We start from the raw sequence: 17343 nt of genomic DNA, 5'->3' as shown, positions 1-17343 counted from the left end.
AGTCGTAAAAAAAAAAAAAAAAAAAAAAGGCTTAGTTGCTCTTAAGGTAGGAAGCAGGATGAAAGTTTTTGACTCCGGAATCAGCAGCGCCGGGCTCTGTAGGGCGCTGCTGTCCTGCTGAGCGCCACATTATTGCTATATGCAGCGGCCCCAATCTGAGGCGCTTCGACAACAATCATCTAAGTCATCAGTAGTTTGAAAATATCATCTGTTTCGGAGATTAAACCTAGACGACGTGTGACAACGGGATGTAACGGTGAGACTCATTCCCACCCCACGAGCACCCTCAGGGTAATAGATACTTGATTGTTCGAGTTCGGAACGGGGGAGGATCGAAAACGCCAATGATCCCTAGGAGAAGCATTATATGATATGCCATATATTATTCGTTTTCCCATATCCCTAGCAGATCAAAAACTTCATGTAGGCTGCCCATCTAGATTCTCAAGTCGGGTTCGCATAGCGCTATGATCATACTGCTCTTCTTGCTCTTCTTCCGCCTTGTATTCTTGCAAGACGATCGTGCGCATGAGACGTCGCGGAGCACGACGTCCAGTGAAAAGCTCGAATTGGGCGAAACCTTGCTCGGGGAGGAAATCGAGACCGTCAAGAGCTACCCAGCCGCGGTGGGAGAGAGATCGTATTTGTCTCATTAGTGGGGTGTTAAGGGGTTTGTATGCAAGCTTTTTTTTTTTTTTTTTTTTTTTGTTTTGGTTAGTACGCATTGGGGATATAGATTCTTTAGATTTTTTGGTACTTACATCCACAACCACTCCACCAGTTGGTGACTCAATCCATTGAGGAGGAAGTTGAAAGTTTGGTGCGGGTTGATCACCTATCCGATGCGCTGGAATACATGAGCAGATGATGGTTGGCTGCTTATAGCTGGCTGGCCAGTTGTCGTGTAACGACCTCAAGATCTGGATATGAGGACGATAATCCGGTCCACTTTTCCCTGGAGCGTGCAAATTCTGCCGGTTATAGTGGTACGCGAGCTTTTCGGAGTTGCTGAGTGTGCGGTTCCAGATGAAAATATTCTGTACCCCTAGATAAATCATAGCGTATATAGCAGCTCTGGCCATTCCGCCAGCTCCAATAACCAGTGCGGTGGTAGTAGGACGTATGACATTCGCGGGTGACAGGCCCCGTCGAATACAGTTGCAGATTCCGATCCAATCGGTATTATCTCCATGTAAGCCCTTAATTGGACCTGCACGGCTTTTCTCCATATCCAAGGAGTTATCTGAACTCTCTTCGAGCTTGCGAATGGGGATTAAAGTATTAACAGCGCCTATTGCGCGTGCATGCGGAGACATAGAATGAACGAGGGGTATAGATTCTGTTTTGTATGGTAAGCTGACACTGGTTCCCCCAAAGTTCGGGGCTTCTACCAGCTCTTTGATGCCTCGTAGTGTCGGTGCTTGGTGGATAGCATAAAAATGGGGCATTCCACACATCTTAAAGGCCGCGTTGTGCATCGCGGGAGACAAACTGTAGGTGACATTGGCACCGAAAAGAAAAAATTGCATGGGATCCAGAACGAAGGAGGTGTAAAGTGCGTCCAGCGCTTCTTGCAAGGTGATCATGGGCAGGCCTTTTGCTGAGGCTTCAGAGATTAAAAGTCGAGGAGTCACAGGAGTCAAGATTGGGTTAAAACAGCAGGACTGTCGACCCAAGGCGCCAGAATTATATGCGATTATAGGGAGCTGCGGTCCTGGCATGGTTTTGATTTGATGACGGAAGCGTTGCACGGCCAAGTTATCGTCCATCGAGGCTGCAGGCTGTGTCAATCGAACCATGTCACACCCAAGTCGCTTGGCCCTTTCGTACAGGCCTAAACATTCGGGGCTATCCCAGCCCTTGGGAAGGGCCTGAGGGACTGAATAATGCCCAATCACTTTGGTTGATCCTTTGGCAGTCACTATTTGAGATAGAAGACTATCATCAAACGACAGATCCACAGTCACAAACTCAGGAGCTAAGCGTAACCCGTGCTGCAATAGTTCCAGGTATGACGAATCAGAGCGCCGTAAGGGTTCCGTATATTGGGAAGCCGGCCGGATGGTATTCTCGACGTGGTAGATCAGGGGCACGATAATATTGCGTCGAATTCTCGCCACCATTTGACTAATCCCACCTGCGAGATTCGAGTCTAGACCGAGATGGGCAGAAGGAGGCGCAGAAACATCAATCTTCAGCTCAAAAGCGTCCGCAGTAGATTCTAGCTCTTCGATATCTAGGTCGCGTTCTAAGAGTGACGAGATCGGCACCGTCGCCGCGTAGGTAAACTGGCGGGACTCGATCGGTTGCAAGGAGAGCGGAAAAAGTGGAAGCTGGTTCTGCAATTCGGCGATATCCCCCGTAGCAAAGGTGACAAATCGGAGGAAATCACGCTGTAGTCGCTTTAGCATAAGGAATGGAGTGGAGGTCTGTGCTCGTTGATCTACTTCGGCGTCCCACTGGCTGTAGTTTTGGCCCTCCTTGTTGCCAAGGGTATGGTCTCCTCCTCTAGCCATCTCAGAGACGTTGAAGAATTCGAAATTCGAGCAGGCGCGATAAACGGGACCGGAGAGCTCAAGCAAACGACGAACTTTATGGGTATCCCAAGCTTTGAGATAGGACTGGATACTTTTGGGGTCTCGCACGATGTGAATGACCGGGTGGGTTTTCGCATACTCTCTGAGCAGGATTTGACCGTTGCGCTCAACATCTCCTGGACCACAGACTATAACACAGTCTTCCCGATGTTCCGTAAGCATGGATTCCATCACCATCATCTCCCGTTGCCGGTACTCCGCGAGGTTATGCTCCTTTTTATAAGCAGCCCGAGAGCGTCCCGTCACTTCTCGGAAATATCGATCGGCTTCGATTACACGCCGCCCAAAAGTCGCCGCCAGCATAACGGCAAAACTCGACTTGCCCGTACCACGAACACCAATCAAGACAATCGACGCATTCTGCGAGAATTTCCTTTGCGTTTGGAAAGGCTCTTCGAAGCGTGTGGGTGATGCCCGGCCAGAGTTGCAGTCCCTAAACGGGGAGGCAAAACGCGAGGCAGTTCCTGATGTATTTGGGCGTTCATTGGAGTGGGAATAGTCGATTCCACAATAGATAGAATCCTCCGATGGATGATGGGCTGTCCCCTGACGAAACCCGCGTGAAAGAGGAGGGGGTTGCTGATCGGTAAGCCCTTCGAGATCGTCCAACCTTCGCTTAAGCGGTCGCGCTAGAATCGACATGACGAGACAGACGTAGGAATACTTTTTTTGGGATGTATAGTCATAAGGATCAGGGCGTCTTCAGCCCGACATTACCGGAGAGGGCGCAGAAGGGTTCGAGGGAAGAGGAGGAGGAGGAGGAGGAGGAGGAAGAGAGGGAGAAAGACAGAAATAGAAGGAGAGATGGGAGACTCAGTTAGCGTCTAAAACGAAACCCCAGAAATTAATTTAGCTCGTCCGCCAAAGCATTCATTCGAGTCAGACCGTCAGACGCGAGAGAGTGTGGACTGTGGAGGGATTCAACCTCGCGGGGGAAAACGAGATTTGGGGTGGATGGGTGGGTGCCTTGCAGCCTGGGGAAAGCAGCGGCTAAGCGCTCAGCCGGAGACCAGGGAAAAGCCATATTCCCGATCCGCCAGTCAGAAGAAATCATTTGAAAGACACAAGGTTGACACCGGCGAGTTTATTGGTAGAACTACCCCGCGGGGAATGTCCGGCCTGGGAGCCTCAGGAGACGACCTCGGGAGTAATGTCCGTTCGTCTTCCCAGAATTAAAACTAGACTAATACCAATTTGCTCACCTGATTCATATTGCCTTCAAGGAAGTTTTTCTTCCCAGACTTTTGACGCAGAATCTGAGATCTACTCGGGGGGTTGGCACCGGCTAAGCGATCCCACCCGGGTTTTCCCCAACTTTTTGTTTTTGTCTTCGAAGTTTTGTTGAAGGCCTGAACTTTTCCCTTTCTCCGCTTTTTGGACCTTCCACCCTTGCATTGCATCCTCGACCATTTTTCTCCCGTTCGATTGGATCTGGTTGGATCATCTGTGGCTGGAAGGGCTGTTAATTTGAGAATTATCTACCATCCTTGCTAGGACCAAGTGGGGGGAGGGAGATCGATCTCATAGAGCCTGCCTTTCCGGCAAAGCGTTCATCTCACCTGCACCGTGTTGAAGATGAGCTTGCGTTCAGCGCGGTCTAGTGGTTCGTTGTATAGACAATCATGAGCGGTGATACGCGCCAAACCTCTGGCGGGAATGCGAGGTCCAAACGGCGATTGACAGATATTATCGAGAAAGATAGTCGGCCGAACTCTACAGCAACGGACGACTCGACGGCGAATCCGAAACGCCAGCGAGTGTCGCGTGCCTGCGATAGCTGCAGATCGAAGAAGGACAAGTGCGATGGAGCGCAGCCTATATGTTCCACCTGCGCCTCACTGTCACGGCCCTGTACCTACAAGGCCAACCCCAAGAAGCGTGGCCTGCCGACCGGGTACATCCGTACTCTCGAGGTGCTATGGGGACTTGTGTTTACCAAGATACAGGGCAGTGAGGAAGTGGTTCGGGCCTTGTTGAGGACAGCCAATATGCCTAGCCATCTGGCTACGATGGGCAAGGAGGCTGAGGGATCCGATACTTTGCTCTCGTCATGGAAAAATAGCATTGTTCTCAAAGAAATTGAGCGACTCTTGACCTTCATCGAGCAGCCTGACGAGGAACAGCAGGACAGAGGAGGCAGAGCCCCGGGGGACGTAGATTCTCCGCAAGATGCTGAAGGTAGTAGCGTACTTTCAGCTGAGAACCTAGAGTGGCAGTGTCCGGATCTCCTTGGGGACGGGCGCGAGAGTTCGTTGACCGTAGGACCGTCACTGGTGAAAACACCTACAGCCACGCCGTCGACGCACCGACAACTTTCAACTCGCACTACCAAAGACTCCGGTACACAAACTGTTCCCGAGGGAAATCAACCTGGGAATCCAGACGGCCTCCTCTTTGACCAACTAGCATTACAACGCCGCCCCAATTTTCCTTCCACAGCCCCTGACCGATACCCCCAACTTCCGTCCAACCCATGGCCACTACTCGATATTTACTTTTCTTACACCCAATGTTGGTTCCCAATACTCGAAAAGCATGATATCCTTCGAACGGCTTTCCGCCACTCGGAAGATGATCGCCGCATATCTCCTTCCTCGCCTGGTTCAGGAGACTACGCTGCGCTGTGGGCGGCTCTAGCCCTGGCATCCGCCCAACAAGCGTCGACCTCTGCTACACGCCAGTTGCAAGAGTTGCCGGGTGACCAACCCGACCCGACCCAGTTGTACGCAAGAGCGAAAAGCCTGATTCCAGAAGAAGACGGCGTTTACGAAGTCGGCCATATTCAGGCACTTCTAATCTTAGCTCTCATCAAGCTAGGCCAGCAGGACTGGGTAGCCGCGTGGATACTCGTGGGGCAGGCCGTCCGAATCGCTCAAAGCTTAGGACTGAAAGCTCTCGCCATACCCGCGAGCTCGACAGAAGAGAGTAAGGCTGCAGGGCGGTCCAAACATGTGTTCCTCGGGTGCTTCATCCTCGAAACGTTGGTAGCGGCGCAAACAGGTCAGGTACCCTCACTGCGCAAGGGTGATCTGACCAAGGTCGGCCCTGTTGATGAGGATGGCTTGGAAGAATGGCATCCTTGGGAGGACCAGACTGGTTTTCGTCCCGTAGAATCGTCCCGCGCTTTCTTTCACCGCGGGCCGCTGCACGCCCTGAGCACTTTCAATCGGCTGGTCTCCTTGATGTGCATTTTGAACGACCTCTGTTGTTGGAGACAAACCTCGACAAGTTCCCTTTCACATCTAGAAGCCCTTGAGCGGCAACTGCAGCTTTGGGTCGCAGCACTTCCAAAGAGCTATCGTATCGACCTGCAAAGCCTTCCCACCAAGTGTCCTTCACCCCACATCTTCGGACTTGAGATGATGTACGAGGGCGTCGCAACAGTTATCACGATCCAACTTTCAGCGCAACGGGGCGATCCAAATGGGCTCAACCGTGCGGCCGACAGCTCGATGCGTCTTCTGTCATTGCTTCGGTCGTACATGGATGCCTATAGTATTTCAGCAACGTGCCCGACGTTTGGGATGATCTTAACCATGTGCATGCCATATGCCGGCCTAAAAATGAATAATACCCCGTTGCCTTTTGAGACCGATCCTGGCCTAAAGAGCAAGCTTCAATCCTTTTCGTCGCATCTTGCACCTATCTGGTCGACGAATCATACCACCCGTCCCGCTAGATCTGAACCTGCTGCTACTTCAGTGCCTGTAGATATGCCGCAAAGGATCGCGTACAGTAGTTCTTTGCCTCCAAATTCTCTAAATGGCGCTGTAAGCACCCCGCGGCCTCTGGGCATGGCCAGTGAAGTTCGCCCCGGCAGCCTCTCGGTCCCCGACTCATTCTTCTCGCCGGCTTGGATGAGAACATCCGCAAGCATGGATGACAACGCTGCTTTGTCCTTGCCGACACCCCCGTCATCCCTAAATATGGCACCGGGAATGGAGGCGTCTAATGCAACCTCGCAGCTCAAAGAATCCATGCCAAACCATCAACCCCGCTCTTCACTTTCAAGGCCCGCCAAAGGCCCAATGCTATCCGAATTGACCACACCATTTTCTGCCCCTGGAGCACCATACCAACCTACCTATAGTGATCCGAACTTGCCGCTTAACTCTTTAGTCGACATGGATGGCTACGGGTCTATACGTCGACCACGCATCGCTCCCGACCTTGATGCCCTATTCGACGAACTGGCTTCTCTTGATGGCACAGACAGGTTGGGTTCCTTTCCCCCCTCCCCCCCACGTCTAGACTGAAATATTACTAACCAACGGTGATGAAGAATGGACAATCAACCCGAGTTCATGCAGAATTTAGGATTCGTTCCCGAGGCCGGAATCCCAGACCTCTATCCCTACACGACCACGCAAACGGAGTCATTCCTGCTACCCTCAACACAGTCATTGACATCTCCTGGTGCAAGCTCCGTCCGGCACGAATCCCAAGTCACCAGCGAGGCTAACCTAAATGCGAAGAGATGATGAATTATATATATTATTATTTCTTTTTTTTTTTTTTTTTTTTTTTTGCAACACATATGTACCAATGTGAAAGGCGGGGGGACTTTTATTATTATGATTCTTCTTCTTGTATATATTAATTACACTCCACATCTCAACGCCAACACAACCCAGAGTGAAATGAAGAATACCTAACCGACTTATTTACAAAGTTGCCCTTTTCTCCAACGGCTTAAAGTTCATAGCCACATGTTCCACCGCTACCTTGTACCCATACACCCCCAGACCAACAATAATCCCGGATGCCTTGTCGCTAAAGTAACTGTGATGTCTCCACGGCTCACGCGCATGGACGTTACTCACGTGCAATTCGATAAACGGGATGTCCACGCCCAGTAGAGCGTCCCGGATAGCAACCGATGTATGTGTGTAAGCGCCGGGGTTGATGATAATGCCGTCGACGTTGCCCCGGGCAGCCTGGATACGGTCCACGATGGCACCTTCATGATTAGACTGGAAGGTTTCGAGGGTAGCGCCGAGTGCCGCCGCGTGGGATTTGGAGGAGGCCTCGACGTCGGCTAAGGTGGTTGAGCCATAAATGTGAGGTTCGCGGGTGCCCAGGAGGTTGAGGTTGGGGCCGTTGATGAGGAGGATTGATTTGGCCATTGTGTAGATTTTTTTTTTTTTTTTTGGTTTGTCAAAGAGGGGTGTGAGGTTATAACATTCTTATATACCTAATAATACCTATTGCTTGCATGTTGTATTTGACTGGGGAAGTGGGAGCGGGTAAAACAGTTAGCCGGGGGAGAAGGCTCAGCCGCACCCTGAATATGAAGCCACGATGGAGCGGAAATTTCTCCAGGCACTACTCCATACCTAGGTAACATTCCGGTTCCCGTTCTCCAGTGGATCTTATCACATTAATGCATTAACTAACTAACTATGTTACAGTTATTATCAATGCATATCAGAAGTCCGACTCGGTTATTGACGGCTGAATATCCATCTCCACTTCAGCCTCTTTCTTTCTTTCTTGTCTCCGACTGACTCACTTCCAAACCCCCAGGAATATACTCACCAGTACAACATTTGCACATTTCTTGATTGATCACCATGACACACTGTCCCATCCCCCAAGACCAGCTCGACGAGATCTACAGCTTTGCTATCGATCTCGCCCGCAAAGCCGGTGCACTGCTTCTAGAGCGTATTGACGAGCGCAACGCCGAACCAACTTACAGCGAGAAAGAGAATGCAGTTGATCTAGTCACACAGACCGACGAAGGTATAGAATAGACGCCTTGCCCCTTCAAGTTCCATCTAATCTAACTTTTTGTTGAAAAAAAAACAGATGTGGAGGCCCTTATCAAAACCGCCGTTCAAAAGAAATACCCCTCTCACAAATTCCTCGGGGAAGAAAGCTACGCCAAAGGCGAGTCCCGACAATATTTAATCGATGAACAGCCAACATGGTGTGTTGATCCGTTGGATGGTACGCCTTTTCTTCCTGCTTTTTTATTATTATTATTATTATTGTTATTGTGATTAACTAAACCCAGGAACCGTCAACTTCACCCACGCTTTCCCTATGTTTTGCGTCTCCATCGGGTTCGTCGTAAACCAGTACCCGGTCATCGGCGTTGTTTATGCGCCCCTCCTTGATCAATTGTTCTCATCCTGTCTCCATCGTGGCGCCTGGCTCAATGAAAAACGCCAGCTCCCGCTCATCCGCAACCCGTCCATCCCTCCCATGCCGTCCAATGCACCGTCCCAGTGCATTTTCGCGTGCGAGTGGGGCAAAGACCGTCGCGATATCCCCGATGGCAACATGCACAGGAAGATTGAGAGCTTTGTAAATATGGCTGCGGAGCGCAGCGGGCGGGGTGGTAAGGGCGGCATGGTCCATGGCATGAGAAGCTTAGGGAGTGCGACAATGGATTTGGCGTATACGGCTATGGGATCGGTGGATATTTGGTGGGAAGGGGGGTGTTGGGAGTGGTAAGTTTCTTTTCTTTCTTTAATGTTTAGTTTCAAAAGAAGCTAACTTGGGATAGGGATGTGGCGGCTGGAATTGCGATTTTGCTAGAAGCTGGAGGGTTGGTCACGACGGCGAATCCGCCCGAGGATATCAACGCACCGATTGAACCAGTGCGACTAGGAAGTCGACTGTATTTGGCTATTCGGTAGGTCTTCTTTAATAGACCTTGATTTCCACAGCTGATACTAATCATGTAGACCGGCTGGTCCCTCGGAAACAGAAACAGGACGAGAGTCCCAGGAACGTACGGCACGTGAAGTCTGGCGGAGGGTGCGACAGCTAGATTATGTCCGATAAACTCGTAGAATCTATGTAATGGATATCAGACATATATATATATATATATATATATACAGGAAAGATGACATCATAAACATATAATATGTTTTGAAAAAAAAAAAAAAATGTCCTCTTATCATTATCATCTGGGAAAGAAGCCAGTTTTCAAAGGTTCGATGATGTCTTCGACCGTTCAGCGATAGATTGTGCCACCACGGCCTTCACCCGATCCACTAGACCCGGCACCGCAATGATATCTGTGCCCGTCCAGAGTCGCGCCTGCTCGAGACCCTGCCAGATCAGCGCCTCCGAGCCGAGAATCACCTTCCAACGCGCATCAGAAGCCAGCTGTGCGATCTCCGTCCAGGGCAGCGGGTGGTAGCACATCTCCAGGATGACACCCTGGTTCTTCTCGTGCGTCTGGCGGTCCAGAAGAACCCGGAGGCATTCGCGCGCGCGCAGCTCCTCCTCCGTTTTGGGGGGGTAGTTGGGGATCCCCGAGACAATCGCTACGGGAGCTTCCAATGTAGACGCCATCACGGGGTCCGTGACGTGGATGAGGGGCGCAAAATCCGCCGACGGGGTAGGGTTGCGCTGCTTGTCTTCGGCCAGGATGGCCTCGACCTCAGCGGCGTCCCGGTTCACAATATAGATCTTGGTGGCGCCGAGCCAGCAACGCAGCACGTAGATGGCGGTGCGGGCGGTCCCGCCGCCGCCGACAATGAGGGCGGGCTTCCCGCGGAAGTGGTCGGGGCCTGTGGGGGCGTTCTGCAGGAGGGCTTCGCGGATCCCGATGCAGTCTGTGTTGGTGCCGACGTAGGAGGTCTTGGAGGTGTCGTCTCCGGGGGAATCCTTGCGCAGGAAGATGGTGTTGCAGGCACCGGCTTGTCGCGCGTCCTCGGTGAGGTCGTCCAGATGCGGCATGATCGCGACCTTCCAGGGCATGGTGACGGACGAGCCAACGAACTTTGGGTTGGAGCGGATGGAAGTCAGGAAGGTAGAGATTTCGGGAGATTGCGTGAACGAGGCGCCATTGGTACTGGAAAGGGGGATCTGGGTCCAGTTGAGGCCGAGTGTGTTGTAGATGGTCTGGTGGAGGGAGGGAGAGAGGGAGTTGCGCAGCGGATGACCATAGAGATAGGCGACACCGTCTCTCTCCTCGGGGATAGTAATTGGTTCCATTTTCTTTCTTTCTTTTTAGTCTGAGTTTGAAGAAGAGAAAGATGTTTCCTGTGTTGGGAGACCAGAATATATGAGGGCGGGGAACGTTTAGCCGCGGGAGAATACTTTCCCTGGACTGTGTGGGATCTGGATTTGCCATCGCTTATTTGCAATCCCCATGGGGAAATGTAGATTCTGCACAGGAAATAATACCATTAGTTCATTAACCCCAGAAAGCACAACCCAAAAGCTTTCCCCCACAAACTTATAACTGGGGGATAAGAGAATGGAGGTAAAATTCTTTCACTGCATATTTATATCGGACCCTGTCTTCCCCTGTCTGGTCTTCCATCTTTTCCCCCCATCTTCTTCCCTTTACCTCTCTAATATTACCTTTTTTTTTTTTTTTTTATACATATATATATAAGTGATAGAAATAAAATGTCCCTTCTCGCCCTCATCGAGGACCGACCAACCCCCAAGGAAATTTACAACTGGCGCGTTTATCTCCTGGCCGCCGTCGCCTCTTTTACCTCATGTATGATCGGGTATGACAGCGCCTTTATTGGCACCACTCTCAGTCTCCAGTCGTTCAAGGATGAGTTTCACTGGTCAGACATGAGCAAGTCCAGGCAGGATCTGGTCAGCGCAAACATCGTGTCGCTCTACCAGGCTGGTGCCTTTTTTGGCGCTCTTGTCGCTTACCCGGCCGGTCACTTTTGGGGCCGTCGATGGGGTCTCATGCTTTCTGCTGTGGTTTTCTTCCTGGGGGCTGGTCTGATGCTTGGGGCGAATGGCGCCCGTGGACTCGGTCTAATCTACGCTGGACGTGTCCTGGCTGGTGTAGGCGTTGGTGTAGGCTCCAATATCACCCCGATCTATATCGCCGAGATGGCACCGCCTGCAATTCGTGGTCGTCTGGTCGGTGTTTATGAAATGGGCTGGCAGATTGGTGGTGTTGTTGGCTTTTGGATCAATGTATTTTCCCTTTCTTTTTTTTTTTTCTTCTGTCTGTCTCTCACTGGTGTCGTGTGCAACTAAATGTGAAGCTTAGTACGGTGTGGACGAGACCCTCCCTTCCAGCCACAAGCAATGGTTGATCCCCTTCGCGGTGCAACTCATCCCCGCTGGTCTGCTCATCATCGGTGCGCTTTTTGTCCGTGAATCTCCCCGTTGGCTCTTCCTGCGTGGCCATCGTGAGAAGGGTATCGAGACCCTGGCCTGGATCCGGGGGATCCCTGCAGATCATGTCTACATGATGGAAGAGGTGAGCATGATCGACCAGGCATTGGAGCACCAGCGCTCGACCATTGGCCTGGGGTTCTGGAACCCCTTCCGTGCTGCCTGGGCCAACCCCCGAATCCTGTACCGCCTCTTTTTGGGTAGCATGCTTTTCTTGTGGCAGAACGGATCGGGGATCAACGCCATCAACTACTACAGCCCTACTATCTTCAAGAGCATTGGTGTCACGGGCAGCAACACCAGTCTCCTCACCACTGGTATCTTTGGTGTCGTCAAGGCCGTGGTCACCATCATCTGGCTCCTGTACTTGATTGACCGTGTTGGACGTCGGCCCCTTCTCCTGATCGGGGCGGCCGGTGGCTCTGTCTGCCTGTGGGTAGTCGGTGCGTACATCAAGATCGCCAAACCTGAGAACAATCCGCCCGGCACCAAGCTTAGCGGCGGGGGTATTGCTGCCATGTTTTTCTTCTACCTCTGGACTATATTCTATACGCCTTCTTACAACGGGACCCCATGGGTCATCAACTCTGTATGTTTCTGCTTTTCCTCCTTACAACCTACGATCTCTGAAAAACAACTAACAACTCAATACTAGGAAATGTTTGATCCCGATGTCCGATCCCTTGCTCAGGCTTGCGCCGCTGCCTCTAACTGGCTCTGGAACTTCCTCATCTCGCGATTCACGCCGCAAATGTTCGCCGGCATGAACTGGGGCGTGTACTTCTTCTTCGCCACGATGATGCTGCTCTCGATTATCTTTGTGTTCTTCCTGATCCCGGAGACCAAGGGTATCCCGCTGGAGAGCATGGAGTCTCTGTTCGAGAAGAAGCCAGTGTGGCGTGCGCACGAGCAGCTGTTGAAGGAGCTCCGCGAGGACGAGGAGCGATTCCGTGACGAAATCGAGGAGTCTGAGCTGAAGCGGACTGGAATGCCGGGAGAGCATGTCGAGGTGGTTCCGAAATAATTTTTTTTTTAGTATACTAATGTTTTTACTCGTAATTAATATGTCTCAACTGCAAATCATTCTTTTCTTTTTCTTTTCGGGTTCTATACAAATACTTCCGGGGAATGTGGAGGAATGCGGAGTGCAATTAGTTATCCGGAGTAGGGGAAAAAGGCTCTGCCGGGAAGCGTTTAGCCGGTGAAGTATACAACATGGACTCGGGACTCTGCGCATGTTACGGAGTATCTCTCTCTATTTGTTACCAGCTGGGGATCTAAAGAGAGATCTTATTTGATCGTTGGTTGAATTAATCGGACTAAGTTAGATTGATCTAATTGCGAAGAATCTGACGTCTCATTTCCGCGACTCATCTCTCTCTCTCTGTCTCTGTCTCTGTCTCTGTCTCTGTCTCTCTTCCGACTTCAACCCCTGAAGGCAAAAAAGAAGTAAAATAGAAAGAAGAAGAAGAAGAAGAAGAAGAAGAAGAAGAAGAAAAGACAAAATGAAGAACATGAAAATCGGGATCCCAACAATGTCCCTCGGCCGTCCTGGTCTTCACAGCCTCGATGACAAACTCCACCAGGCCGCGCAATACGGCTTCGAAGGCATCGAGCTCTTCATGGACGACCTGGACCATCTCGCCAACACCCAGTTCCACGGCTCCTCGCAACAAGCCGCCCAGCACATCTCCCACGTATGCACGTCGCTAAACCTCACCGTGATCTGCATCCAGCCGTTTGGCTTCTACGAGGGTCTGCTGGACCGCACGCAAACCGCGCACCTGCTCACGCACAAGCTCCCGCGCTGGTTCGAGCTCGCGCGAATCCTGAATACAGACCTCATCCAGATCCCCGCCAACTTCCTCCCCGCGGACCCGGCGACGGGCGCGCCCCGCACATCCGCCGACTTCGACCTGATTGTCGCCGACCTGGCAGCCATCGCGGACCTCGGCGCCGCGCAGGCCCCGCCCTTCCGCTTCGTCTACGAGGCCCTCTGCTGGTCCAGCCACATCGATACCTGGGAAGCCGCCTGGAGGGTCGTCCGGGCCGTCGACCGCGACAACTTCGGCCTGTGTCTGGACACGTTCAACCTCGCCGGCAGGGTGTATGCGGACCCGGCCGCGGCGTCGGGCGAAACTCCGAACGCCGCGGCCGAGCTCGACGCCTCGTTGGCGCGCTTCCGCCACGCCGCCGCGTCGGGCGACCTGGACCGCACGAAAATCTTCTACATCCAGCTCGTCGATGGGGAGCGGCTCGCGGCGCCGCTGGACGACAAGCATCCGTTCTATGTGGCCGGGCAGCCCGCGCGCATGAACTGGTCGCGCAACGCGCGGCTGTTCCCGTGCGAAGAGGACCGCGGCGGGTATTTGCCCGTTTTGAAGGTCGCCCGGGAGTTCTTCGATCTAGGCTTTGAGGGGTGGGTGTCGCTGGAGCTGTTCTCGAGGACTTGCGCCGATCCCGACCCCATCACGCCCGCGTTGCATGCCCAGCGGGGGATGGAGTCCTGGAGGAAGGTCGTCCAGGCCTTGGAGTTGGATGTCGAGGTGCCTACGCCTCTTGCGGGGGAGAGGACCATGCAGCTGCCTGTGGACACAGATGGTGCTGTGGTGCACCATCGCTTGTAATTGAGAGAGACACCCTTGTATCTGATCTAGAGCCGGTTGTGATTAACATACATGTATAAATGTCACCTTTGTAGAATACAAGGTAGAAAGAATACAACGCCGCTCATGCATCCCGTTTTACATCACGGATTTTGTTGAATAAATCAAATCTTCTGTGTCTCTGGATATCTACCCCCCCCCCCCCCTCCTTCATATTACGCTTCCTGTGCCCATCGTCGCTCTCGCAGCGGCATCTCTTCCCCTCCGCTTCGGCTTCCGTCCGTCTCAGCTCGCCATGCGTAGTATTCTCCCAGTCGCAGCTCCGCGTACGACGCGTAGTCGAAGTCAATCTGTGAGATCTGAGCTTGGATCAGAGCCCAAATACCCCTAGATGGAGTGTCAGAAAAGAAATCCACTCCCGTAAATGTGATCATAGTACATACCAATACAGTCCAGGCAATCCTCGGTACTGATCCACCTCCTCGTACAGTCGGTTCACAATGTCCGGTTGTGATGCTTCGGGAATTCCTCGGTGCTGTGCGTAGCTGCGCACGTACTCGGTCAGAAACTGGCGTCGCACCGTCTGGGTCGGCATCATGCCGTAATCGCAGTCGTAACCGCCCCATTCGGCGAAGTGGTTCGCAATGTCGAAGGCGGCCGGAGCAGGCGTAGCGTACTCGTAATCTATAAAGTTCACCTTCTGTGTTCCGTCATCGGAGGTCTGTTCCTCAGGGGGTAGGATGATCACGTTGGCGCAGAGAAGGTCGCAGTGTCCAAATACCAACTAAGCAATTATGGTTAAGACTCAGCTCACACAAGGGGTACGCATCTATATCCCAGACGGTTGTTGTGCAACATACCCCATTTTCCCCTATACAGCCTCCGCCGTCGAATTCGCTTACAACCCGCTCGAGCTCCTGCTGCAAATCGCGTCTCCTCTCCCGTTGAGCGTCGGTACTGGTGGGCATAGCGACAATCCATTTCTGGATGACGGTCCAGATATTGGGACTAGGCTGCTTAAATTGGATCTGCTTCAGGTCGTCCTCCGGCTCCAGCGGCTGGACATCCGCACTCACATCTACGGCGTCCAAAACCGACAGCTCCTTGGTAGATGCGGGAGGGGTAGTGGTGCTGGAAGTGGGAAGAGTAGCATGCCACTGAGCAAGTCTGCGGGCCACCCCGCGCCAAACGCTTTCAGTCACCAGGTCCTCGTGGGAGGCAGGACGGCCTCGAATGAACCGGTAGAGGAGACCGTTCTTGAAGCGCGCCAGGAGGGGCGGAGCCAGGCCAAATCCAGCTAGAAGAGCGTGCGAGTTCGTTTCTCCTATAGAGGGACCAAATTTACTTAGCAAAATGTCGCGCTGGGCAGTGTGTAGAGAGTATCAAGGAGGGAAAATCCTGGTATCGCATACTTTCACGGTCTATGAGAATCTCTGTATGATTACCGTACGCCCTCATGAGGACTGCTTCGTTGTCTATCTGATCCTCAGTCAAGCCGGGTTTGCGATTAATGGCTTTGAAAAGCTACCGAGCCACGTTAGTCTACCTTAGTCGCTTACGCAGGGTCAGTTTTAATCTTCACACACAGTATTAGTGATTCCGTCCGTGAATCGCACAAACTCAATCTTGTTCTCAGGGCCCTCCCAGTGCGGGTTCAACGTGAGCACAAGCCGCAGCGCTGAAGCGTGCGAGTCCGCATGGTTATAGGATTTGGCAATATAACGAGGGGGAGAAACAGCGATAGCAGCGGACTTGTGTACTGCTTCCATTTTGTCTGTAGATGCGCGTCAGGGAGAGGGAAGTGGGCGAAACAAAAGGTGTCGTGGGTATATATATATATATTATATATATTATATAAAGAAGCGGTCAAAGCACTGGAGCGACATGAAACAGTCAGCTATGAGAAATACCCCTTACAAAAACATAGATCTAGTCAAGAACCAACTAGACCAGCGACAACGACAGAACATACCTAGTATAGTATAAAGAAGGCGTGGGTATCGTAACCAAGCGGGCTGCCTTAGGTACAAAAGAGGTAGGCACCAGAATAACAGAACGAGCACAAATCGACCGGCAATTGACACTCGGACAAAACTTGGTAGGAGCCAAGTGATAAGAAGGGGAAAAAGGGGCAGAAATGGAGAAGAAAAGAATGGTCTGGAAGGAGGAGACAACGATCAAAAGGAGAAGAGAGGATGCTGTCCATGTCGACTATGGAGGTCTCGTGCCACCTTGTTTATGATTGGAGCAAAACCCGCGGATCCTGAGGCCCCTCTTTTTTTTTTTTCCTACGAATTCTGGTCTGTTGAAGTTACTCTTGGTACCTAAAGTTTGTTACTTGTCCACGAAGAACAGAACAGATACTGCGGGTCAGAACTTAATTTAAGCTGGTAGGATTGAAATCTCATCAGCATAAACCAGGGACTGATTAAGACTATCAGCCTGTGTGCCTGCATTGTCCCTGGCCAAAAACATGCCAAAAACATCCAGTTCGTCTAAATCCTCCGCCCTGAAAGTCAGTAATATTACACAAAGTTACCAAGTCCCCGCCAGGGAATCTGTACCTGTATTAATCTAACCATATCTGTCCTCATGCCCCAACCATTTGCATGTGATTTTTTCACCCCGTTCACCGCTCACTTGATCCAGACTAGCCCTAGCCCTAGTGCATTACGTAAATATGAAAAGACACTAGTCCACGCTAGTCCTATTGTGTACTAGCACCTCGCTGCCGGCTCACCTACAAAAACCTCGTCCCTCCCAGCTTTTGTGACTTTTTTTTTTTCTTTCTTTCCTCATCATCAGTAGAGGTTTACATACCATGTAAATCATTACCGGAGCTCCGCTAAGGCGGCTTGCTGAGGGTTATTCTCTTTGGGATTTTTCTCTGTGGATTTCCTTCCGTTCCCGGCTCTGGAGAGCAATTGCGTCCTCCTTTTTCCCTTTACAATCTATGGCTGGGCTAGGGTTTCTCTTCGCAAGAAAAGATCCCCATGCGCTTTAGCTGTGGAGGGGGCGCT

At 51.7% G+C, this 17343-nt stretch overlaps 8 protein-coding genes across 8 annotated transcripts; 4 read left to right on the top strand and 4 right to left on the bottom strand.

The window, feature by feature from the left end:
* Positions 1–6: 6 nt before the first annotated feature.
* Positions 7–3498, bottom strand: P175DRAFT_0453398 (putative quinate pathway repressor protein QutR). Its single transcript, XM_040894543.1, has 2 exons — positions 762–3498; positions 7–683 (listed from the first exon to the last, which is right to left on the bottom strand). Exons 1-2 carry the CDS (start codon positions 3237–3239, stop codon positions 420–422), a joined length of 2742 nt encoding a protein of 913 aa, XP_040754043.1. The 5' UTR covers positions 3240–3498; the 3' UTR covers positions 7–419.
* Positions 3499–4219: 721 nt separating this feature from the next.
* On the top strand, positions 4220–7125 carry P175DRAFT_0453395 (putative C6 transcription factor QutA; the record flags this gene model as incomplete). The annotated part of the gene is made up of 2 exons (XM_040894542.1): positions 4220–6813; positions 6880–7125. 2 exons carry the CDS (start codon positions 4220–4222, stop codon positions 7076–7078), a joined length of 2793 nt encoding a protein of 930 aa, XP_040754042.1. The 3' UTR covers positions 7079–7125.
* A 26-nt stretch (positions 7126–7151) lies between these two features.
* P175DRAFT_0499178 (type II 3-dehydroquinate dehydratase) lies at positions 7152–7760 on the bottom strand. The gene has a single exon (XM_040896677.1). It carries the CDS (start codon positions 7721–7723, stop codon positions 7262–7264), a length of 462 nt encoding a protein of 153 aa, XP_040754041.1. The 5' UTR covers positions 7724–7760; the 3' UTR covers positions 7152–7261.
* A 182-nt stretch (positions 7761–7942) lies between these two features.
* P175DRAFT_0499177 (inositol monophosphatase family protein) lies at positions 7943–9448 on the top strand. The gene is made up of 5 exons (XM_040896676.1): positions 7943–8342; positions 8409–8549; positions 8617–9055; positions 9112–9240; positions 9293–9448. The coding sequence occupies exons 1-5, from the start codon at positions 8171–8173 to the stop codon at positions 9390–9392; spliced, it is 981 nt and encodes a 326-aa protein (XP_040754040.1). The 5' UTR covers positions 7943–8170; the 3' UTR covers positions 9393–9448.
* Positions 9370–10569, bottom strand: P175DRAFT_0499176 (shikimate dehydrogenase family protein). Its single transcript, XM_040896675.1, has one exon. It carries the CDS (start codon positions 10554–10556, stop codon positions 9540–9542), a length of 1017 nt encoding a protein of 338 aa, XP_040754039.1. The 5' UTR covers positions 10557–10569; the 3' UTR covers positions 9370–9539.
* A 407-nt stretch (positions 10570–10976) lies between these two features.
* Positions 10977–12741, top strand: P175DRAFT_0529720 (sugar porter family MFS transporter; the record flags this gene model as incomplete). Its single annotated transcript, XM_040899715.1, has 3 exons — positions 10977–11513; positions 11590–12306; positions 12373–12741. 3 exons carry the CDS (start codon positions 10977–10979, stop codon positions 12739–12741), a joined length of 1623 nt encoding a protein of 540 aa, XP_040754038.1.
* A 490-nt stretch (positions 12742–13231) lies between these two features.
* Positions 13232–14344, top strand: P175DRAFT_0430679 (sugar phosphate isomerase/epimerase family protein; the record flags this gene model as incomplete). Its single annotated transcript, XM_040893440.1, has 1 exon — positions 13232–14344. The coding sequence occupies one exon, from the start codon at positions 13232–13234 to the stop codon at positions 14342–14344; it is 1113 nt and encodes a 370-aa protein (XP_040754037.1).
* Positions 14345–14515: 171 nt separating this feature from the next.
* Positions 14516–16485, bottom strand: P175DRAFT_0499174 (putative ethanolamine kinase). Its single transcript, XM_040896674.1, has 6 exons — positions 16296–16485; positions 15910–16197; positions 15736–15847; positions 15184–15647; positions 14767–15107; positions 14516–14710 (listed from the first exon to the last, which is right to left on the bottom strand). The coding sequence occupies exons 2-6, from the start codon at positions 16090–16092 to the stop codon at positions 14539–14541; spliced, it is 1272 nt and encodes a 423-aa protein (XP_040754036.1). The 5' UTR covers positions 16093–16197; positions 16296–16485; the 3' UTR covers positions 14516–14538.
* Positions 16486–17343: the final 858 nt, after the last annotated feature.

The sequence above is a fragment of the Aspergillus ochraceoroseus genome (assembly GCF_002846915.1).
Source record: "Aspergillus ochraceoroseus IBT 24754 chromosome Unknown P175scaffold_2, whole genome shotgun sequence".
Taxonomy (NCBI): Eukaryota; Fungi; Ascomycota; class Eurotiomycetes; order Eurotiales; family Aspergillaceae; genus Aspergillus; species Aspergillus ochraceoroseus.
Note: the sequence above shows the minus strand (reverse complement) of the source record. Positions and strands in the feature narration are given on the sequence as shown.

Excerpts from the sequence above, each read along its gene's own strand:
- P175DRAFT_0499176 (XM_040896675.1), bottom strand. The coding sequence starts at position 10,556 with ATGGAACCAATTACTATCCCCGAGGAGAGAGACGGTGTCGCCTATCTC.
- P175DRAFT_0453398 (XM_040894543.1), bottom strand. The coding sequence starts at position 3,239 with ATGTCGATTCTAGCGCGACCGCTTAAGCGAAGGTTGGACGATCTCGAA. Across the intron at positions 684-761 it reads CTGGTGGAGTGGTTGTGGAT|CTTGCATACAAACCCCTTAA; the intron begins GTAAGTACCAAA and ends AAAAAAAAAAAG.
- P175DRAFT_0499178 (XM_040896677.1), bottom strand. The coding sequence starts at position 7,723 with ATGGCCAAATCAATCCTCCTCATCAACGGCCCCAACCTCAACCTCCTG.
- P175DRAFT_0499177 (XM_040896676.1), top strand. The coding sequence starts at position 8,171 with ATGACACACTGTCCCATCCCCCAAGACCAGCTCGACGAGATCTACAGC. Across the intron at positions 8,343-8,408 it reads AGTCACACAGACCGACGAAG|ATGTGGAGGCCCTTATCAAA; the intron begins GTATAGAATAGA and ends AAAAAAAAACAG. Across the intron at positions 8,550-8,616 it reads GTGTGTTGATCCGTTGGATG|GAACCGTCAACTTCACCCAC; the intron begins GTACGCCTTTTC and ends AACTAAACCCAG.
- P175DRAFT_0499174 (XM_040896674.1), bottom strand. The coding sequence starts at position 16,092 with ATGGAAGCAGTACACAAGTCCGCTGCTATCGCTGTTTCTCCCCCTCGT. Across the intron at positions 15,848-15,909 it reads CGGACGGAATCACTAATACT|CTTTTCAAAGCCATTAATCG; the intron begins GTGTGTGAAGAT and ends GTGGCTCGGTAG. Across the intron at positions 15,108-15,183 it reads GCTGTATAGGGGAAAATGGG|TTGGTATTTGGACACTGCGA; the intron begins GTATGTTGCACA and ends ATAATTGCTTAG.